Source organism: Elgaria multicarinata, chromosome 4 (assembly GCF_023053635.1).
Source record: "Elgaria multicarinata webbii isolate HBS135686 ecotype San Diego chromosome 4, rElgMul1.1.pri, whole genome shotgun sequence".
In the NCBI taxonomy this organism is placed as follows: domain Eukaryota; kingdom Metazoa; phylum Chordata; class Lepidosauria; order Squamata; family Anguidae; genus Elgaria; species Elgaria multicarinata.
Genome location: NC_086174.1, coordinates 2,853,078 through 2,877,083, shown reverse-complemented (window position 1 = coordinate 2,877,083; position 24,006 = coordinate 2,853,078). Strand labels below are relative to the sequence as shown.

Sequence of the window (24,006 nt, the reverse complement as noted above, 5' to 3'; positions counted from 1 at the left end):
TTCCCATTCCCGTTGGATCCCCGTGGGTGGCGCCTGAGGGCTTGCTCTGAACTCCCTACCTCTCAGAGGTGCCTGGATAGGAATTTGGCATTTTTGGCAACTGTCCCCAGGAAGGTCGGCAAGAACCCCCTCCCCGAATTGACTATGGAAGGGGCTGCTGGAAATGTTTAGCCAGGTGACTTTTTCCTTCCTTCTGGCTTAGAAGAAATTTATTGACAACCCCCCCCCCATATTTTGGTTTTTCCTTCCTCTCCTTCAACCATGTTCTGTGGTAGAGACTAAGTGGGGTGACAAGGAGCCAGGCGCCTGGGCTACCAAGAATCCTGCCTTCAGGTGAGTAACTTAACTTACACCTTGTTATGGCAAAGGCTGAGGTGTCAGCAAGAGCAGGTTGTAGGGTGGGGGGAGAGCCTTTTACTGGAACCAGGGAGGCCCATCAGTGGCTAAAGGAATCATCTGGGCCACCGAGGTCTTCCAGCATCGCCTGGGTGGCTCAATCTCTTTCTCGGCCTCACTTAGCCACCTGTGAAATGGGAACAAGGGTGGCTCACCTCATGCTTGCAGGGTGGAACTGAAAGGGGGAAAGAGGGCTTCTCATGCAACTTTTCACCTCGCCCCTCAAGCCCCCCCCTTCCATTTCGGTGAGCTTTCAGCGGGGAGGCGCATATGAACAGGTGTAACAGCCCCTTGTAAGGCGGAGATCCCCCTTCTCTCCTCAAGTGATTTGGCTTTGCAACAAAAGCCTCCCCCCGCGCCCCCCCCCCCCCGTGCCCCACTTGCCAAGCAAAGTTCTGACTTTTCAGAGGAAACTTCGAATGGACACCTTTGCAGCAAAAGGGATCGAATCCCGTGACTCTTGGGTGCAGCCCTGAATGGAATAGGGAGATGCTTAGATTCAAGTGCAAGGGTGCCCCCGGGGGTACTGCACTGCAACCCAAAAGTGACAGGGTTGGGGGGAAAGTCAGGGGCGGCCCTGGTGTTTCACCACGGCTTTGGAAGCGGCTGGTTGTGATGGAGATTCCGAAGGTGGCACCCAGGGACGACTGGGATGCTGGAGGAGACAGCTGTGGCATCAAAGAGTGCCATCAGAAAGGGTCACGGTGGTGGCTCCATTCCAGGCAGAACGTCCCAAATTCAGTCCTCGGCACCTCCGGTTAAATGGAGCTCACTCAGCAGCAAGACCGGGAAAGAAAGACTTTGCCAGGAAAAACACACACACACAAAAACACCAGTATGAATCCGGAACTCAGAACTAGTGCCCGAGTTTGCCTTTTTTCCTCCTCCCTCCCAATCCTTTTTCCTTTTGTGTTGCTCGTTTAGATTGTAAATCTGAGGGCAGAGACTGAATTATGATCAATCTGTGTAAATAGCCCCTGGAGCCTTTTGGGGCTGAAGAGTGAGGTAAAAATGCTATAGATAATTGGGGGTGCTCTTGGATCCAGAATTGTCACTTGAGGCACAGGTGAACTCAGTGGCAAAGAGCACCTTTTATCAGCTTAGGCTGATATACCAACTACGCCCTTATCTGGACAGAGGTAGCCTAGCTACAGTTATCCATGCTCTGATAACTTCTCGTCTGGATTACTGCAATCCGTTATACGTGGGGCTGCCTTTGAAAATGGTCCGGAAGCTTCAGCTGGTACAAAACAGGGCAGCACGGTTACTAACAGGGACTGGCTGACGAGACCACATCACGCCAGTCCTTTTCCAGCTTCATTGGCTGCCAGTCCAGGTCCGGGCCTGATTCAAAGTGCTGGTATTAACATTTAAAGCCCTAAATGGCTTGGGGCCAGCCGATCTGAAAGAACGCCTCCTCCCATATGTACCTGCCCGGACCCTAAGGTCATCCTCAGGGGTCCTTCTTTATGAGCCCCTGCCAAAGGAAGTGAGGCAGGGGACTACCAGGAGGAGCAGGGCCTTCTCTGCTGTGGCACCCCGGCTGTGGAATGAGCTCCCTAAGGAGGTTCGCTTGGCACCTACATTATATGCTTTTAGACGCCAGGTGAAGAACACCTTTTTATTCCCCCAGCATTTTAACAGTCTATAAATAAATTTTAACTTGGTGTTTAAAATTTGTAATTTTGCATTGCTGCTGTTTTTATCTGGTTGAGCTTTTATATTGTATTTTATACTATGGTTTTATACTGTTGTTTTATACTTTGAATAGTTTTAATTTTTGTGAACCGCCCAGAGAGCTCCGGCTATTGGGCCGTATAGAAATGCAATAAATAAATAAATAAATAAATAAAATAAACACCACCACGTGCCCCTTTTCACCTGGAGATGGTTGAGATGGAGCGGTTTTCTATGGCCCCTCTCACGCGCACACACACACACACACTGCAACTGGACAATTGCTGGCAGCACTTGCTTCGGCTTTGTGCCCTGTGCTGAGCTAACGGGACAAAGTGCCCGCTTGAAGGCTTCACAGTTACTGGCTGCCACAGATAGCACATTGAAGGTACTGGAGGAGATGGGGCTGCACTCATAGAATCATAGAACCATAGAACAGCAGATCTGGAAGGTGCCCACAAGGCCATCAAGTCCAACCCCCTGCTCAATGCAGGAATCCACCCTAAAGCATCCCTGACCGATGCTTGTCCAGCTGCCTCTTGAAGGCCTCTAGTGTGGGAGAGCCCACAACCTCCCTAGGTAACTGATTCCATTGTCGTACTGCTCTAACAGTCAGGAAGTTTTTCCTGATGTCCAGCTGGAATCTGGCTTCCTTTAACTTGAGCCCGTTATTCCGTGTCCTGCACTCTGGGAGGATCGAGAAGAGATCCTGGCCCTCCTCTGTGTGACAACCTTTCAAGTATTTGAAGAGTGCTCTCATGTCTCCCCTCCATCTTCTCTTCTCCAGGCTAAACATGCCCAGTTCTTTCAGTCTCTCTTCATAGGGCTTTGTTTCCAGACCCCTGATCATCCTGGTTGCCCTCCTCTGAACGCGCTCCAGCTTGTCTGCGTCCTCCTTGAATTGTGGAGCCCAGAACTGGACGCAATACTCTAGATGAGGCCTAACCAGGGCCGAATAGAGAGGAACCAGGACCTCACGTGATTTGGAAGCTTGAGGCAAGCTTGAGGCTTGAGGCAAGTGAAGGCTATTTCAGGTGCATGGGAGGATGCTTTATCGTAAACCCGGAGGCACCAAGTTGCAGAAGGCCAATTTAAAGTCTTCCGGACAAAGCTTAACATGACTGCAGGCCAGTTTGAGCAGCCAAATCCCACTTCCTAAAGGCTGGCCTTAGAACATGCATTGTGTGCAGCTTCAAGGAGGGGACATAGCCCTGTGGGAGAGCGCACGATGGGCATGTAGAAAGTGCCAGGTTCAATCCATCCCCAGTTAGAGGGATCAGGCAGGAGGTGGGAGTCAATTCTTGGCTTGAAGCCCTGAAGAGCTGCAGACATCAGAGAGGTGATACCAGCTCAGCAGACCAAGCTTCCTAAGGGGGCTGATTCAATGCATAGCGAATGGCAGCTCCTAGGGCTGTGCACCACCGCCCCGAACCGCTTCGGGTCGATCCGACCCTCCCCCGATCCAGATCCAAAGCGAGATCCGGAGCGCCAGATCGAGATTCGGACCCCATTTTGCCCCCCTACCCCACTTACTTGCCTCTGCAGTGGATGGCGGAGGCAGGTAAGTGGGGAAGAGGGGACAAAATGGGGGCCGGATAGGTCCCCCTCCCCCTTACCTGGCTCTGCCGCACGCTGCACAAACAGCCCCGCCGCTGCCACCAGGTAAGCCCCCTCCCTCACTTACCTGGCTCTGCCACTGTCACCACACAGTTCACGGCAGCGGTGGACAGGGGAGCCAAGTAAGCTCCCCTCCCCCACTTACCTGGGTCTGGAGCTTCAGAACGGTCCGGATCGCTTCAGACCATTCCAAACCATTCCAAACCCACCTGTACCTCCCCTGAACCGCTTCAGATTCAGGCATCCGAAACGGAGCAGAGCACACCCCTAGCAGCTCCCTCTCTCTCCCGCGCTACTCAGGCAGGCAGAACTCAAAACATGCCGTAAATCATTGGGGCAGCTTCAGCTTGGCTTTCGGAACACCTGCCTGATCCTCCCTATTTTCAATTCTTGCCTCTGGGCCAAAACAGACATGACTTTAAATATTTATCCTGTAGTTATGTCCCCCACCTCACTTTATTTTTACTCTAAAGTAGGCACAAGGCCTCCATCTGGATTTTAAATGCATCCCCCGCATTGCTAGGTCTCAATCTGAATTGAGAGCCCTTCACCTTTCCCAAGAGGGAGGAGGGGGAGGAGGAGGAGGAGGAGGAGGAGGAAACATAAGAGCCCTGATGCTGGATCAGACCAAGGGTCTATCTAGTCACACAGAGGAGGGCCAGGATCTCTTCTCGATCCTCCCAGAGTACAGGACACGGAATAACGGGCTCAAGTTAAAGGGAGCCAGATTCCGGCTGGACATCAGGAAAAACTTCCTGACTGTTAGAGCAGTACGACAATAGAACCAGTTCTCTAGAGAGGTTGTGGGCTCTCCCACACTAGAGGCCTTCAAGAGGCAGCTGGACAACCCTCTGTCAGGGATGCTTTAGGGAGGATTCCTGCATTGAGCAGGGGGTTGGACTCGATGGCCTTGTAGGCCCCTTCCTGCTCTGCTATTCTATGATTCTAGTCCAGCACTCTGTTCACACAGTGGCCAACCAGCCATCGGCCAGGGATGGACGAAGGAGGACACTGGGCCAGATAGATCAAGGATCTGTCTCAATATACAGCAGCCTCCTATGTACATTTTATGGCTGTGAATGCCATAGTTCAACTATGAACCATGAGAAGAAGATGACACAGCTGCAAGGCACAGTTTTAAAGTCACGCTTGTGTGGGCTCTTGGTCAAAGGGAGAGGACAATAGAAGCCCCATTTTGAGGGGGGGGGCATTTCTTTTCTCGTTTTGGCACAGGGTCTCCCCAGGAAATCCAGTCACTTTCCCTTCGTGCCAAATCCTGGGAAAGGGAGTCATTTGCCTCCTGGCGCCAGCCCCCCTTTCGAATGGGGTGAGAGGGGCATCAGGGGAGAGGTGGCCGCAGATTGATCAGAAGCCGGGCCACAACGGGGCCTTTTTTTTAAAAATCGCCCCAGCATCATTAAACCAACAGCTTGCCAAACCTGAGTGTGAGCTGAAGTTAAAAGGAGCCGGGCAGTCAAGGAGGGGTGGCGTGGTGGAAGACGAAAACGGAGGCAGGCAGGGGTTTCTTTCATCTCTGCTCTGCGACATGAATTTGGAAGGTCTTCTGCCAGTGGTGCCATGTGGGGGCGGATGGAGCGTGGGCAGGTGGGTGGCTCAGCATTAACCCCTTTGGTGCCACAAGGCCCTCGGGCATGCGCCGGGCCAAATGTCCAGCATGCCTCAAGCTGCTCAGACAACCTGATTGTCCTCCAGATGTTTTGGACTTCAACTCCTATCAGCCCCAACCAGCATGGCCCATGGGCAGTAATGCTTGGGAATCATAAACCAGTGGGGTGCAATAGTTAGGGCATTGGTCAGGGACTTTGAAGATCCAGGTTCTAGTCCCCACTCAGCCATGAAGTTCACTGGGTGACTTTGGGCCAGTCCTAGACTCTCAGTCCAACCTACCTCACAGGGTTGTTGTCATGTCTCCCCTCAACCTTCTCTTCTCCAGGCTAAACATGCCCATTTCTTTCAGTCTCTCTTCATAGGGCTTTGTTTCCAGACCCCTGATCATCCTGGTTGCCCTCCTCTGAACCCACTCCAGCTTGTCTGTGTCCTTCTTGAATTGTGGAGCCCAGAACTGGACGCAATACTCTAGATGAGGCCTAACCAGGGCCGAATAGAGAGGAACCAGGACCTCACGCGATTTGGAAGCTATACTTCTATTAATGCAGCCCAAAATAGCATTTGCCTTTCTTGCAGCCACATCACACTGTTGGCTCATATTCAGCTTGTGATCTACAACAACTCCAAGATCCTTCTCGTTTGTAGTATTGCTGAATCAAGTATCCCCCATTTTATAACTGTGCATTTGGTTTCTATTTCCTAGGCAGGATCTACACTTCTGCTTTAAAATGGTTTATAACAGTTTTGACAACTGTTGGGGCCCAGGACAGACTCCATATACAGTTTTCAAACTGTTTTCAAAGTGTCATAGCTTGCTTGTTGTAGATCTGGCCCTAGATGCACAACTTGGCATTTATCCCTATTAAATTTCATTCTGTTGTTTTCAGCCCAGCACTCCAGCCTATCAAGATCCCTTTGAAGTTTGTTTCTGTCTTCCAGGGTATTCGCTATCCCACCCAATTTTGTGTCATCTGCAAATTTTACTCCTTCTCTTGTGTGTTGCCCTGGAGATACAGGCATTTGCAACATCAAATGTGAAGCCTCTGGATTGGTTAGGCTCCTCCAGCCCTGTCAACATCACCCACCTCAAATCCCTCCCCCCCCCACCAACCCCCTTACTGCCCCCCATGGCTCCTCCCTCCCTAAATACGGGGCCACAACCTCTGTCTGTCTCCAACCTTCCAGCCCACATCTTCTCTCTTCTGGGAAGTATATGACTTCTTCACCCTCAGCCCTCGTCCCCTACCAAAGTCTGATGTCTGTGGGACTGTGTTTGCTTGTATCCATCCCTGAGCGCCCCCCCCGCTCACTCCAGCCAATGAGCCTCCCCTCCACACTGCCAAGACTCTACCAAACCAGCCCCCTTGATGTGGTTCTGTGTCTGAGTGCATCTGAGTGCATTCCTTTGGGTGGTCTCGTTACCAAGCCCCACAACGTGCCTCCTGCATGTCAGGAAAAGACGATGTCAAAAGAGTCTTGTTTGACTGTACCGACAGACTGAAAATAAAAGTTTTGCATGAATGTTCAAAATAAATATGCACATGAACAACTGTAATGAGGGGGTGAGGAGAGGCACGTGAGCCGATCGCACACATTAAATTGATGTTTGGAGAATCTGGGCAAGTCCAAACATTGCTGGTTCACCCATCCCTACTCAGAGAGAGCAGGGAAGTCTGAAGGAGTCACAAGCGAAACCTTCGTACTGGCTAATTCAAAAGTCCTTGGCCTTTCAACCGTGCAACTCCTGGCTCCATTACAACCTTGTGGAGATGTGAGAGGCATGTTCAGAGGAGGGCAACCAGGATGATCAGGGGTCTGGAAACAAAGCCCTATGAAGAGAGACTGAAAGAACTGGGCATGTTTAGCCTGGAGAAGAGAAGATGGAGGGGAGACATGATAGCACTCTTCAAATTCTTCAAAGGTTGTCACACAGAGGAGGGCCAGGATCTCTTCTCGATCCTCCCAGAGTGCAGGACACGGAATAATGGGCTCAAGTTAAAGGAAGCCAGATTCCAGCTGGACATCAGGAAAAACGTCCTGACTGTTAGAGCAGTACGACAATGGAATCAGTTGCCTGGTGAGGTTGTGGGCTCTCCCACACTAGAGGCCTTCAAGAGGCAGCTGGAAAACCACCTGTCAGAGATGCTTTAGGATGGATTCCTGCATTGAGCAGGGGGTTGGACTCGATGGCCTTGTAGGCCCCTTCCAACTCTGCTATTGTATGATTCTATGAACCTCACACCTTCTGGTCCCATAGGGAGGTATCCAGACTAGGATCTGCAGCTGCCACACCAGAGGATGCTCTTAAGTTCAAAGCCATCATCTTTCAGACAGGGACCAATGGTATGCTAGAATCTGATACTTTGTTCTAGAGGCATTCGAGAGGCCTTCAAGAGGCAGCTGGGCAACCCTCTGTCAGGGATGCTTTAGGGTGGATTCCTGCATTGAGCAGGGGGTTGGACTCGATGGCCTTGTAGGCCCCTTCCAACTCTGCTATTCTATGATTCTATGATTCTATGATAATACTTGAATGTTATGCAGGAACATCCAGGAGGCTTTGGGTATTCAGTGCATGCATGCAAAGTATGTGCTCTCCACCACTGAGCTACACCCCCTTGCCAGCTTCTCACGGGATTCTTCTGTGTGCCCCCCACAGGTAAAAGGATGGAGAACAAAGCGATGTACCTGCACACCTTTGGTGAGAGAGAGAATGGGTCCATCTTCGAAGAGCCGTTTGATGGAAAGAACGGGTCGAAGATGAACCTCTGTGATGATGGTAAGAGCTGGAGATTTGAGCAGTGTCGCTTTGAGGACCGTGATGCATTGACCAGGGGATGCCTGAAGAACTGAATCTTTGCCAATTCCAATTAAATAGGAATATAGGAGAGTGCCATAAAGTGTCAGAATACCCTTCACCACCCTGGCTGGGGATGATGGGAGTTGCAGTGCAACACATCTGGAAAGGACCAGGTTGGGGAAGGCTGAGCAAGAAGAGTGGTCCATCTAGCTCTCTGTTGTCTTCTACATCAGGAATGGGGAAGGTGTGTCCTTCCAGATGTCTTTGGACTGCATCTCCCGTTATCCCTCAGAACTGGCTATGCTGGCAAGGGCTGATGGGAGCTGCAGACCAACCCTGTCCAGAGATCCACAAGGTCCCAAACCCTGTTCTGTATTGGTTGGCAGTAGCTCCACATGATTCTAGAGAGGTGTCTTTCCCAGTTGCACCCGGGTTGGAAGTTCCGCTGGCACCGACGTTGTAATCCTTTCAGTGCCATTCAAGACACGTTTATTTGCCCAGATCTTTTAATAGAACATTTTGCTTCTGCTGGTTGTACAATTTTACTGTTTGCTGCCTTTCAGTCTTTATAGTCATGATGGTTAATTGTTTTACTTTTGAAGTAAATTCTTGTAATTTTGGATTCTTGTGCCCTGCAAGCCATTTTGGATTCAGGGTGATCTAGATTTGAAAAACCAATCAATATCTAGAGATGTGAGGAATTGAACCCAGAACCTTAGCACACAGTATTTATTTATTTATTTATTTAAGGATTTTTATGCCGCCATTCAGCCAAAAAAGGCTCTCATGGCGGCTTACAAAAGTATTTCTTGACAGTCCCTGCCCACAGGCTTACAATCTAAAAGACATGACACAAAAGGAAAGGGGATTGGGAGGGAGGAGGAGGAGGGGGGAAAGGAAAGCAAACTCAGGCACTACAATCTTAGTTGGAAAGTTCAGCAGTTACAGGTGACAGCAGGAGGGAGGGGGCTCTCAGCTGGAGCTGGACCCAGGCACGGTGGAGAGGGGCCTGGCTGCTGCTTCCTCCCTCACTGGCGGCCTCTGCAGAAACTAGTATAGGTGCTTTACGACTATTATTCCCCTTTCCCATAATATGGTTACAGTCACAACATGCTGAGTGTTAAGGGGCAGTTGCAGGGTTATTATTATTATTATTATTATTATTATTATTATTATTATTATTATTATATTTATTTATTTGTATCCTGCGTTTTGCCCAATGCTGGGCCTCAAGGCAGCCTTACAAAATGTAAAATATACATTGGGGGGAAAAGAAACATAAAGGTTTAAAATACACAACAAAAGTATAAGACATTAACATAGATGGAGGGCCAGATTATTCTCCAAAGGCCTGCTGGAACAAAACAGTTTTTGCCTGCTTCCGAAAGCCCATCAAGGAGGGAGCCAGCCTAGCTTCCCCGGGAAGAGAGTTCCAGAGCACTGGAGCAGCCACCGAGAAGGCCCTCTTCTCCCATGTTCCCACCAAGCACGCCTGTGAAGATGGTGGGACTGAAAGAAGGGCTTCTCCAGAAGATCTCAAAACATGGGCAGGCTCATAAGGGAGAATGCGGTCTTTCAGATAACCTAGACCTGAGCCATATAGGGCTTTATAGGTCATAACCAACACTTTGAACTGAGCCCGGAAACAGACTGGAAGCCCTTTACAAGGTAAAAATATAATGTGTTGATGTACTTCTTCACACAGCGCATAGTTAAATTATGGAACTCACTACCACAAGATGTAGTGATGGCAACCAATCTGGATGGCTTCAAAAGGGGGTTGGATAAATTCCTGGAGGTGAAGGCTATCCATGGCTACTAGTCCTGATGGTTGTGTGCTGCCTCCAGTATCCGAGGCAGTAAGGATGTGTGCACCAGTTGCTGGGGAACATGGGTGGGAGGGTGCTGTTGCTGCATGTCCTGCTTGTTCATCCCTGGCCGATGGCTGGTTGGCCACTGTGTGAACAGAGTGCTGGACTAGCCACCCCCAGCAGTAGTTTCTGGCTCTGGCCTTTCCAACATGGCTTAAGTCTGTCTTCTTCTTTTGCCTGTTCAAGGCAGTCCCCCACCCACCCAAACCACAATGAAGCCAAGAATAGTTCTTCAGGCACAGTCGGAAACTCCGCCAATGCCTCCCGAAGCATTGGCATGGCATGAAGCCATTTAGAATCATAGAATAGCAGAGTTGGAAGGGGCCTACAAGGCCATCGAGTCCAACCCCCTGCTCAATGCAGGAATCCACCCTAAAGCATCCCTGACAGAGGGTTGTCCAGCTGCCTCTTGAAGGCCTCTAGTGTGGGAGAGGCCACAACCTCACCAGGCAACTGATTCCATTGTTGTACTGCTCTAACAGTCAGGAAGTTTTTCCTGATGTCCAGCTGGAATCTGGCTTCCTTTAACATGAGCCCGTTATTCCGTGTCCTGCATTAGGCCTGAGAGGCCCCGCAGGTATCAGATGGCGGCTTCTTGGCCCACAGCAAAGGCTCACTGGGCCTGCAGATGAAGCCACTGACATGCGGATGGAAGTTGGACACCCTGCGCCAAGACTCCTGTTTTCTGTAGGAGGAGAGGGCGAGGTTGGCAATTCTCACCCACACTTTATTAACCTGTCAGGCAGCTTGTGGGTGGTCCAGGGGGTGCACGAGGTGCCTTTTAATTTCCTCCCATAAAGATGATGCCATGATGGGAAGGCACGGTCAACGCCCCTCAGGCCGTGCTCCAAGTGGGGGAGATTTGGTCTGGCTTCGAACGGGGCACCGTTCCTTCACTCCTTGCTAAGCAGCCTTGCCGGCGTCCCTGTCTGAACTCCGACTAGTATCATCAATCTATCTAGGAGCGTATAGGAGTCTCTGGGTTCGCAGATCATACCTTATTAAGGATAGGAAAAAGTCCAAGCAGACCACAAAGAACTCCAAAACATCTCTCCAGGCAACCTGGCAAATGAGACTCGGTGACAGCCAACGTAAAGTGATGCACGTTGGGGCACGAAACCGACAAACAGATGGACTGATGTGATCTAAAGTCACGATGAAAAGGGTCTCGGAGCTGTGGTGGGCAACTCACTGCAAACTTTAACATGAAAGAGGTCAAAGCAGTGTGAGGATTACAAGATTGCAAGTCCCATTTGGAAACCTGTGTAAGCAGATGTGCGAACCGGCCCAAAAGTGAGCTTGTTGAACTTCTCCAATTTCCATCTCAAAACTCGTTCTGACTTGCGAACTTTGGGGGTTGTTTGTTTTTTTCTTTTCACACGAAAATCTGTTGTGTACTTTTCTGAACATTACCCAACATGTACACATCGACTGTGCACATTTTAGAAAGGTGTGCATTTCCATTGATTACAGTGCCTTTGTGAGCATTTTTCAAATGTTTGCCTTTTATTTAAAAAAAATTAAAAATGGCGGGCGCGACACCTCTCTTCCTGAGGTCGTCGCGCCTTATGTGTAAACAAGGGCGAGATCTCACGTTAATTGCAACGTGAGGTCTCCCCTCCTCTCCCCCGGACTTTCAGGTAGGTCTAGCTAAGGCCTGGCTCTCTCTATTCTTGACCATTACCTGTTTATTGATTTGCCTTTGGATGGCCCCTTAATTTGCCCTGACATGGAGTCAGACCAAGCCAAAGCGGGACACTGGTCCATTTCTGGGCACAATGAAAGTGCTAGTTATTAGGGCTGTGCTCCGCTTCTCCTCCAATCAGAGAAGCAAAAGCGGATTGGGGTGCTTCGCCTCCCCTTAAGGCGGAGGCAAAGACGATCGGGGGAGAAGTGGAGCGTCGCGGAGCGGATCGAGGTGAAGGCGGATCCTTCGCCTTGATCCGGAGCTCTGCAAAAAAGATAAGGGGGGGGGTTACTTGGCGGCAGAGCCAGGTAAGGGGGCAGGGGGGTCTTACCTGGTCCATCGCGGCCCGTCGCCAGCTTCACTAGAGCCCACGGCTCAACCCGGAACTGTATGGAACTCAAGGCGGTGTACATAATCTTCATCCTCTCCATTTTATCCTCACAACAACAACAACCCTGTGAGGTAGGTTGGGCTGAGAGTCTGTGACTGGCCCAAAGTCACCCAGTGAGCTTCCATGGGCTGAGTGGAGAGTAGAACCTGGATCTCCCGACTCCCAGTCCATCATTCTAACCATTACACCAGACTGGCTCTCAGTTATCTGAAAGATTGTTCTCCTATATGAGCATGCCTGGATTTTCAGGTCCTTAGAGGAGTCCCTTCTTTCTGTCCCACCAATGTCCGAAGCACGTTTGGTGGGAACCTTCAAGAGAGCCTTGTTGGTGGCTGCTCCCAGGTTCTGGAACCCCTTGCCAAGGGAGGCCCATCTGGCCCCACTTCTGCTGATCTTCCATTAACAGACGAATGCATTTTATTTAGAGAGCCCTATGGCCCACAAGCTGATTTGTAGATGTGCAGCAATTGGTTTTGGCAGGTGGGTTTTTATTGATTTTCCTGATGACTTTGTGCTTTATTTTTTAATGTTTTTTTACTCGGTTGTTTATTCTTTTATCGTATTTGCATTATTGGCCACCTTAAGCAGTGCTGGCTTCTGGGTTTGGGAGGGCCCCTGGGCAAGACCCCCTCCATGACCACCCTCCTTCAGTGAGTCCACCTTCTCACAGCCCTTGTCACCACGTGCTGCCGGCCCTCTTCCTCTTTCTCATCCTAGCCACCACTTGCTTGCTTGGCAGGTAGAGAGCCGGTGAGCAAGGAGGCCATGGCATCTCCTCCTCCTCCTCCTCCTCCTCCTCCTCCTCCTCCTCCTCCTCCTCCTCCTCCTCCTCCTCCTCCATTGTCTGGGCCAGAGCAAGAGGCAGGTGAACAAGCAGGTTGCAATGGGGAAGACGAAGAGCAACTCCAGGGGGCGCTCTGGTCAGTGGGTCACTGCTGGGATGTGGGCCCTCTTCAGGTGACCAACATACCTACCTTTGATGCCCACCCTGACTTTGAGCACCATTTGGTGGAATGGCAGGATACAAATTCAACCAATGAACAAATAATAACTATATCGCATACTCTAACTTTAATTTTGGCTGTTCATGTTTCCCTCCGTGCAGACATCCCAAACATGGTTATTTATTTATTTATTTATTGCATTTTTATACCGCCCAATAGCCGAAGCTCTCTGGGCGGTTCACAAAAATTAAAACCATAATAAAACAACCAACAGTCTAAAAACACAAATACAAAATACAGTATAAAAAGCACAACCAGGACAAAATCACGCAGCAGAAATTGATAAAAGATTAAAATGCAGAATTAGAACAGTAAAATTTAAATTTAAGTTAAAATTAAGTGTTAAAATACTGAGAGAATAAAAAGGTCTTCAGCTGGCGACGAAAGGAGTACAGTGTAGGCGCCAGGCGGACCTCTCTGGGGAGCTCTTTCCACAGCCGGGGTGCCACAGCGGAGAAGGCCCTCCTCCTAGTATGGGTTATGTATAGTAGGTCAAACTGTAATAGCTTCCTGTCTCAGAGAGAAACCAGAATTGGTGCCGCCATTTTGAATTTGGTGCATTTGGTGCATTTGAATTTGGTGAATTTGGTGTAACGGATGGTGTGCTCTTTGGGTGCTTTGTTGGAACTAGTTAGATGAAGAAAGCAAGACATTGGGAGAGTCAATGGAAGAGGGAGGTGCGTCTTAACGCTAGCAACTAGATGCTTTTGTTGTTCGTGCCAGGCGAACTGAAACTTTACAATTGGAATGTTCCTTGACTAGACCAACCATTGGTTTTCAGCTTCTGCCAGGACATGGCCAAAGTCTGGCTAGGTATGCACATTTGGTTTGGTTTGGTCTGGTTTGGTTCTGAGTGGGCACATGACAAATGTGACTTTCCACAACACCCACATCGCATAGATAAGCTGAAATTGTGCTGGCGTTTCTGTTTTTCTGTTTCTAGTTAGTAAGAAGCCCAGTGAGGCCTGCTCTTCACACAGCTGCGATCTCCCTCAGAATGGGAGTGGCTGGTTCTGGAGAATCAGGCCACTTTCCCTCATGCGCCTCAAGGGGCTTTTATAAGTGTTAATGTCAGAGAAAATACTGTAACTGTCCTCATTATGAAACATCCGCTTCCATCTGTTTGGACAGTGACACAACGTTGAAGGCCACGGGGTGACGATATGAACATGCTCATAATTAATGACAGATTGATCCCGCAGTGGGGAGAGACGGGGGATGTTGTATTTCACAGCTTAGCCGCCTCGCCCCCCAAATCCCCATTTAAAGCTCAGTGTTTTCTCCAGGGATACAACTTCAGCTTTGCCAGGGAAAGGGTGACCTCAGTGTTTTATTGTTTCAGAGTCCGGCTGCAGCTCTTCACAAACACACAGTCATTTGAACTGGTTGCCTTTGCTTACGCCTGACGCCTGTCTTCACTTAACCCTTTGGAGATGGAGAACCCCTGTGCCGTAAGAAGGGAGCCAGGCAGTCTTTCCTAAGGGAGCTGGAAGGGGCTTGAGAGAGGCTTTGCTTCCTGTGAATGACCGCACGACGCTAGGCTGGTATCAGGAGCAGGCATGGGTGGGCACCAGCCAAGACCCCACGCCCCAGCAGGGGGGCATTAACAAGAAACCTGCAGGTTCGTCTGCTTCTCTCTCTGGCCCAGGCAATGCTGATAGTGAGAAGGAGGAACAGCCTGCTGGCTCCCTGACTCTCTGCTTGCCAAGCAAGCAAGCGGGAGCAATGAGAAGAGAAAGGATGAGTAGCAAGAGCAGCTGGTGACCGTGGTGGAGAGTAAGGCCATGGTCAGCAGGGTGGGCACTGAGAAGAGCCCCCAGGAGTTGCTCCTCCAGGAAGCCAGATTCCAGCTGGACATCAGGGCAAACTTTCTGACTGTTGGAGCAGTATGACAGTGGAACCTAGGGAGGTGGTGAGCTCTCCCACCCTAGAGGCCTTCAAGAGGCAGCTGGACAACCCTCTGTCAGGGATGCTTTAGGGCGGATTCCTGCACTGAGCAGGGGGTTGGACTCGATGGCCTTGTAGGCCCCTTCCAACTCTGCTGTTCTATGATTCTATGATACTTCCCCATTGCAACCTGCTTGTTCACCTGCCTCTTGCTCTGGCCCAGACAATGGAGGTGAGGAGGAAGAGGAGGAGATGCAGATGCCATAGCCTCCTTGCTCCCTGGCTCCCTACCTGCCAAGCAAGCAAGTGGTGGCCAGGGTGAGGAAGAGGAAGAGGGCTGGTAGCAGGTGGTGACAAGGGCTGTGAGAAGGTGGACTCACTGAAGGAGGGAGCTCATGGAGGGTGTCTTGCCCAGGGGCCCTCCCAAACCAGTCACTGCACATGTGTAGCAGACTCTGCACATCTGTGGTTTGCTTTTCTTTTCGCTTCGTTGGTGTCTTTCCCCCTTCGACATCCCCAATGTGCAGGCATGCAACGATAAGGCAGTGTGGAAAGACAAACGTGGTGCAATGGTATCTGGGATTACATCAAGATTATTTCGGTGCAGTGTTTTACTGCTATGCGCATGTGCAATCCCCCCCCCCTCGTGGCTGCCATTTCCACCCAGAACGCCCCTAGCCATGAAGGGAAACAAAACAGTAACCCCCAAGCAATCACAGCTGCAAAGAGCTCTGTTGAATCTACCCTGAATCTGTGAGCACAATCCTATGCATGCATACTTGGCCGCAAAACGGTCTTACAAAGTTTAAAACATACATTTTAAAACCTAGGAAAAGAAATGTAAAAAAAAACCCAACATGTTTAAAATACACAACAAAATTACAAGTCATTAACATAGATGGAGGACCAAATTACTCTCCAAAGGCCTGCTGGAACAAACAAGTTTTTGCTGCTTCCAAAAGCCCATCAAGGAGAGAGCCAGCCTAGCTTCCCCAGGAGGAGAGTTCCAGAGCACTGGAGCAGCCACCGAGAAGGCCCTGTCCCATGTTCCCACCATGCGCACCTGTGAAGATGGTGGGACTGAAAGAAGGGCTTCTCCAGAAGATCTTAAAGCACGGGCAGGCTCATAAGGGAGAATATGGTCTTTCAAACAACCTGGACCCGAACCATATAGGGCTTTATAGGTCATAACCAGCACTTTGAATTGTGCCCGGAAACAGACTGGAAGCCAGTGGAGCTGTTTTAACAGGGGAGTCGTGTGCTCCCTGTAACCAGCCCCGGTTAACAATCTGGCTGCAGCTCTTTGAACCAGCTGGAGTTTCCGAACGCTCTTCAAAGGCAGCCCCACGTAGAGCGCGTTACAGTGATCCAATTGGGATGTAACTAAGGCATGTGTCACCACGGCCAGGTCCGACATCTCTAGGAATGGGCGCAGCTGGTGCACTAGCTTTAACTGTGCAAATGCACTCCTGGCCACCGCTGAAACCTGGGCGTCCAGGCTCAGGGCTGAATCCAGAAGTACACCCAAGCTGCGGACCTGCATCTTCAGGGGGAGTGTAACCCTATCCAGTTATGCATGTAACATGTGTAGGATTACGCCCTAAGACACCATGACCATAATCAATACTAAACATTCGGTTCCAAAATGAATAAGAAATCTAGCGTCATTTGAAAATTGCTCCCTTTTCCCCCCAATTGCAACAGCTCAAAGTTCAGCCTAATGACTAAAGTAAACCAGAGTGAAAATATCCAGTGATATTTTAAAAAAAAAAATCCCACAAGCTCAAACTTGAAAGGTTTTTATTTGTTTTTCACCATTCTGCTTCAGGAACCTCTGTGTTCTTTTATCTCTGGCATTTTATGCCACACGGTTTCCTGTTAGTGTTGTCATGGTTGTAGGAACTATGTGGTAGAATTGTGCAGAGAGAAGCAAACTCTGGAAACAAATCTATTCGGAACTATCCAAAACCATGAAGGAAACTCTACATCCTGACTGTAGGCGCTGAGAAAAGGATGCTGAGAAAAGGACCTCATTCATAAGAGATCACCAATGATCTCCTTACTGCCAAGTCTAAAGGCCATTATTCCGTTCTTATTCTCCTTGATCTAACTGCAGCCTTTGACACGGTTGATCATGATCTTCTCTTAGATTCCCTTCATGACCTTGGATTTTGTGGCTCTGTCTCTAACTGGTTTGCCTCCTATCTAGCAGGTCGCTCTTTCAGCGTGTTGACTAATGGCAGCTCGTCTTCCTCCTTTCCCCTTTCAGTAGGGGTTCCGCAAGGCTCGGTGCTTGGCCCCTTGTTGTTTTCCTTATACATGTTGCCCTTGGGCAAGCTTATTCAATCTCATGGCCTCCAATATCATCTGTACGCCGATGATACACAACTATATCTGTCATCTCCGGAACTTTCTCCTGATGTTCACGATCGTATCTCGGCATGTCTTTCAGATATCTCAGCTTGGCTGCTTCATCGTCGTTTGAAACTCAATATGGCAAAGACTGAATTGCTCGTTTTTCCTCCTAAACCTTCTCCTCATCTCTCATTCTCTCTTACTGTCAATGATGTTACGCTTACTCCGGTCAAGGAAGCTCGTAGCCTTGGCTTTATATTTGACTCCTCGCTCTCCTTTATTCCTCATATTGAGGCAGTAGCTAAATCTTGTCGATTTTTCCTGTATAATATTGCCAGGATTCGATCATTTTTGTCTGTCTCTTCCGCCAAGACGCTTGTTCATGCACTGGTTATTTCACGGTTGGACTACTGCAACCTTCTTCTCTCTAGCCTTCCTTCTTCTCACATCAGTCCATTGGTTTCTGTTCACCACTCCGCCGCAAAGATCATCTTCTTGGCTCGCCGCTCTGACCATGTTACTCCGCTTCTGAAATCTCTTCATTGGCTTCCAATTCACTTCAGAATCCAATATAAACTTCTCCTGTTAACCTTCAAAGCTTTTCACGGTCTAGCTCCTTCCTATCTCTCCTCTCTCATCTCACACTATTGCCCCGCTCGTGCTCTTCGCTCCTCTGATGCCATGTTTCTCGCCTGCCCAAGGGCCTCTACTTCCCTTGCTCGGCTCCGTCCATTTTCTTCTGCTGCCCCTTACGCCTGGAACGCTCTTCCAGAACATTTGAGAACTACAAGTTCAACCGCAGCTTTTAAAGCTCAACTAAAAACTTTTCTTTTTCCTAAAGCTTTTAAAACTTGATGTTGTGCAGACTTTATACTGTTAGTTTTACCCTACCCTGTGCCTGCTTACCCTACCCTGTGCCTGTTTGCATTCTCTTCCCCTCCTTATTGTTTTACTAGGATTTTATTAGATTGTAAGCCTATGCGGCAGAGTCTTGCTATTTACTGTTTTACTCTGTACAGCACCATGTACATTGATGGTGCTATATAAATAAATAAATAATAATAATAATAATAATAATAATAATAATAATGACATATTATTTTTTTAAAATTTGTTGGACTGGCAATTGGGAGATCTGGGTTCTAGTCCGCACTTGGCCATGGAAACTCACTGGGTGACCTTGGGCCAGTCACAGACTCTCAGCCCAGCCTACCTCACAGGGTTGTTGTTGTTGTGAGGATAAAATAGAGCGGAGGAGGATTATATACGCCGCCTTGGGTTCCTTGGAAGAAAAAAGGCGGGATATAAATGAAATAAAATAAATAAATAAATAAATAAAATAGCTCACCGTTGAGAATTCTGTTGTGTACAATTTTGGTACAGATGTATTTGACAAACTTACACTCTTAGAAAAATTAACACATTAAACTCAACTATTTAAAGTACCCTTCCACAACCTGGTGCCATCAAGGTGTGTTGGACTACAACACCTATCATCCTCAGCTAGCAACCCAATAGCTGTGTTGGTTGGGGATGATATGAGCTGTAGTTCAGTTCAACATGCCTGGGGGCACCAGGCTGGGGAAATTTGAATTAAAGCTTTGACTAAAACGGGGGCCTTGTTGCAACCATTTCTCACTTTCATCAACAAACAAGGCTTTCTCTTGCATGCATCTGCCTTCCCATCATGAGTCATTTCACAGAATCATAGAATAGTAGAGTTGGAAGGGGCCTACAAGGCCATCAAATCCAACACCCTGCTCAATGCAGGAATCCACCTTAAAGCATCCCCGACAGATGGCTGTCCAGCTGCCTCTTGAAGGCCTCTAGTGTGGGAAAGCCCACAGCCTCCCTAGGTCATGGGTTCCATTGTCATACTGCTCTAACAGTCAGGATGTTTTTCCTGGTGTCCAGGCAAAATCTGGCTTCCTGTAACCTGAGCCCATAATTTCATGTCCTGTGTGCTGGGAAGATCGAGAATTGCTGCTGGCTCTCCTCTGTGTGACAACCTTTCAAGTCCTTGAAGAGTGCTATCATGTCTCCCTTCAGCCTTCTCTTCTCAAGATGAGGACTAACCAGGGCCAAATAGAGGGGAACCAGTACTTTGCACAATTTGGAAGCTAGACTTCTATTAACGCAGCCCCAAATAGCATTTACTTTTTTTTCAGCCACGTCACACTGTTGGCTCACATTCAGCTTGACCTACAACAATTCCAAGACGTTTCTCGCTTGTTGTGTTGCTGAGCCAAGTATCCCCCATCTTGTAACTGTGCATTTGATTTCTATTTCCTAGGTGTAGAACTTGCCATTTATCCTTATTAAATTTCATTCTGTTGTTTTCAGTCCAGCGCTCCAGCCTATAAAGATCGCTTTGAAGATTGTTTCTGTCTTCCAGGGTATTCGCTATCCCACCCAATTTTGTGTCATCTGCAAAGTTGATAAGCATTCCCTGCACCTCATCCAAGTCATTAATAAATATGTTGAAGAGCACTGGATGGCTTTAAAGGGTGGGGTGGGGGATAAATTCCTGGAGGAGAAGGCTATCCATGGCTACTAGCCCTGATGGTTATGTGCTATCTCCAGTATTCGAGGCAATAAGCCTGTGTGCACCAGTTGCTGGGGAACATGGGTGGGAGGGTGCTGTTGCACCATGTCCTGCCTTGTGGGTCCCTGGCCGATGGCTGGACTAGATGGACCCTTGGTCTGATCCAGCATCAGGGCACTTATTTATTTATTTATTTAATTAATTAATTAATTAATTACATTTATATACCGCCCCACAGCTGAAGCTCTCTGGGTGGTTTACAACAATTAAGAATAGTAAACATTAAAAGTATACAAAAAATTAAAAAACATAATAACAGTATAAAACCAACAGTATCCATTTGAAAACAACAATTCTGGGGTCCATTAAAAACAAACTTAACGTTGTTAAATGCTGTTAAAATGCCTGGGAGAAGAGAAAAGTCTTGACCTGGCGCCGAAAAAATAACAACGTTTGGTGCCAGGCGAGCCTCATCGGGAAGATCATTCCACAGTCGGGGGGCCACCACTGAAAAGGCCCTCTCCCTTGTTGCCATCCTCCGAGCTTCCCTGGGAGTAGGCACTCGGAGGAGGACCTTGGATGTTGAGCGCAGTGTACGGGTAGGTTCATGTCGGGAGAGGCGTTCCATCAGGTATTGCGGTCCCAAGCCATGTAGGGCTTTATAGGTTAAAACCAGCACCTTGAATTGGGCTCGGAAACATATAGGCAGCCAGTGCAAGCGGGCCATAGTCGGTCTTATATGCTCTGACCTCCCTGTTCCAGCTATCAATCTGGCCACCGCATTTTGCACAAGCTGCAGCTTCCGGACCGTCTTCAAAGGCTGCCCCATGTAGAGGGCATTGCAGTAATCTAATTTGGAGGTTACCAAAGTATGGACAACTGAAGCCAGGTTATCCCTGTCCAGATAGGGGCGTAGCTGGGCCACCAACCGAAGTTGGTACACTTCGTATGTTCTTAAGTTCTTAACTGCTTCCTCCCTCACTGTCTCTTTGCCAGTTAAGCAAACAGGTGATAGTGATGCTCAGAAAGAGTAGGAGCATGAGCAGCTGGTGACAGTGGTTTTGAGAAGGGGATTCACTATGGGGTAGGGTGACCATATTTGGGAAACCAAAAAAGAGGACACCTAGTGTGTGTGGGGGGGGAAGCAGCTTTCTGAGTCCTGCAGAAAGTACGTTATTCCCCCGCCACCTTAAAGAACCCGATTGGAGTGGAGGAGGGGAAAGGATTTCATTCTGCACCACCACCATCCACTCCAATTGGGGCCTTTTCTATAATGTCCACGAATGACCCACTTTCCCCTTTAAGACCTCAATTGGAGCTCGGGGTGGGGGAATGATGTGCCTCAAGAACGCATGTCATTCCCTCCTGCCATGCTAATGGCAGCCTTAAAGGGGAAGGTGTATCATTCCAGGACATTATTGAAAATTATAGAAAATCCCCCCTGACACCATGGAAAGAACAAAAACCAGGACAAATCCGGGGAAATCCTGACAGTTGGTCACCCTACTATGGGGTATATATTCACAGGTAGAGTCATCACAGGCATATATTTACCAATGAAAGCTCTATTCAATCCAATGTTGCACCATCAGAAAAGAGGATGGCAGTCCTCCAAGTTTCCAAAGGTAGCAACTTTTGAACTCTTCCAATCAATTCCTGTAAAACCTTCCATCATGGGACATTGTGGCCACAGCTAGACCTAAGGTTTATCCTGGGATCATCCAGGGTTCGCCCCTGCCTGAGCAGTGGATCCCCTGTGTGTCACCTAGATGAACAGGTTTGACCCCTGGATGATCCAGGAATAAACCTTAGGTCTAGCTATGGCCCCAGACTCATCCTGAAGGCTATTGGCCTAGGGAGTTCTTCTTGAAAGTCTAAGGGTGCAATCCTATGCATGTTTAGACAGAAAAAACCAGTCCTACAACTCCCAGCATTCTCATAGGATTTCACCCTAACAGTCTTAATTCAGCACCCCTGGAGCTAATTAGAGCATGCTCACTCTCTCGCTCAATCAATTAACATCTCGTTTGCCTGCCCCAACTTTTAAACTCTTCTTCTCGTCATTCTGGGCACACCTGGCACACACATTGCACACGCCTGTGTTGACACATACCACATACCGCTTTCATACTGCTTTCATACCGCTATATCCTGCTTGGTGTGGCTCCTGCCTTTTATATAGCGCTTTCATACTACTTCCATAGTGCAATATCCTGCTTGGTGTAGACTAGGGAGTGGACAAGGAGACAAAAACACCAATGGCGGTTGGAAAAAAAGAGAGACGAATACTCTGGCGTTGAATAAGATTTATTTATTTTTATTTATTTTATTTATTACATTTCTATACCGCCCAATAGCCGGAGCTCTCTGGGCGGTTCCCAATATTTGCAATATTTAATGGTAATTTCTGTCGTGTCCCTCCCAAGCCCTTGGACTTTCAACGGGAGGCAAATGATGAGGCTTGTTAAGTAATCCACAAAGCTTTTATTAAGCAACAAACGTCTCTTTAGCCTGAATAGAGTCTACCTCTTTGTAACGACGCCCTAAGCAATTACTATGCAAACTAAGCAAGACAATTGTCCTTTCAAGAAGAGAGAGAGAGAGAGAGAGAAGTTACTTCTCAAATGCCCGTACTTCAAAGGGCCTGTTGCGGTGGTAGGTTCTGGCGCAATCTCTCCGACTTTCTCACAGCCTCTTTATACACTGTGCGTTTGAGCTTCCGGTGGATTCTAGCATCAGTTAGTGTTTCAGAACGCTCACCCCAGGAAGTTCCCTCGTTTCCCTCTGAGGGTGTAGGATTTGGCCTTGAGGAGATAAGCTCTGGAGTGGGCTGATTTCCAGCTGAGGAATCTCCCGTAAGAGCTTCCTCCCCCACTGGTCCAGGCTGGCTGGTGTCTGGCGCTGTGTCTTCTAGTTCTGAACCTGATTCTGATTGATTACCTGAAACCCCTTCTCCCAAAGCAGGGGCAGTAGGGTTAGACATGACAATTTCCTCAATAAAAAATAGAAAATGTGTCAATTTATCTTTTTTAAAGCCACACATTTTCTATTTTTTATTGAGGAAATTTTTATTTATTTATTTATTTACTTATTACATTTCTATACCGCCTTTCACTTCCTTTTTGTTAGGTTCACAAAAATTAAAAACATTCAAAGTATAAAACCATAATATAAAATACAATATAAAAGCTCAACCAGATAAAAACAGCAGCAATGCAAAATTACAAATTTAAAACACCAAGTTAAAATTTAGTTATAGACTGTTAAAATGCTGGGAGAATAAAAATGTCTGCACCTGGCGTCTAAAAGCATATAATGTAGGTGCCAAGCGAAACTCCTTAGGGAGCTCATTCCACAGCCGGGGTGCCACAGCAGAGAAGGCCCTCCTCCTGGTAGCCACCTGCCTCACTTCCTTTGGCAGGGGCTCGTGGAGAAAGACCCCTGAGGATGACCTTAGGGTCCGGGCAGGTACATATGGGAGGAGGCGTTCCTTCGATAACCTGGCCCCAAGCTGTTTAGGGCTTTAAATGTTAATACCAGCACTTTGAATGGGGCCCGGACCTGGACTGGCAGCCAATGAAGTTGTAAAAGGACTGGCGTAATGTGATCTCGCCAGCCAGTCCCTGTTAGTAAACGGGCTGCCCTGTTTTGTACCAGCTGAAGCTTCCGGACCGTTTTCAAAGGCAGCCCCACGTATAATGCATTGCAGTAATCCAAACGAGAGGTTATCAGAGCATGGATAACTGTAGCAAGGCTATCTCTGTCCAGATAAGGGCACAGTTGGTATATCAACCTAAGTTGATAAAAGGTGCTCTTTGCCACTGAGTTCACCTGTGCCTCCAGTGACAGTTCTGGATCCAAGAGCACCCCCAAACTACGGACCCGATCCTTTAGGGAGAGTGCAACCCCGTCCAGGACAGGGCAAACATCACCTCGCCGGACAGATGAACCACCCGCTAACAGTACCTCCATCTTGTCTGGATTGAGTCTCAGTTTGTTAGCCCTCATCCAGTCCATTACCGTGCCCAGGCACTGGTTCAGAACAGGCACTGCCTCACCTGGGTTTGATGAAAAGGAAAGGCAGAGCTGGGTATCATGCGCATATTGATGACATTACCATTACATATTGCAAATCTTATTCAACACCTGA

The 24,006-nt window shown here is 48.5% G+C and overlaps 1 protein-coding gene across 1 annotated transcript in view; it reads left to right on the top strand.

Moving 5' to 3' along the window:
- Positions 1-216: 216 nt before the first annotated feature.
- The window catches only part of SCARA5 (scavenger receptor class A member 5), a 133,614-nt gene continuing 109,824 nt past the window's right edge, over positions 217-24,006 (top strand). The window contains exons 1-2 of the mRNA XM_063123747.1: positions 217-333; positions 7,976-8,095. Coding sequence (XP_062979817.1) covers positions 7,984-8,095 — 112 coding nt within the window. The 5' untranslated portion in view covers positions 217-333; positions 7,976-7,983. The remainder of the gene's footprint in view (positions 334-7,975; positions 8,096-24,006) is intronic.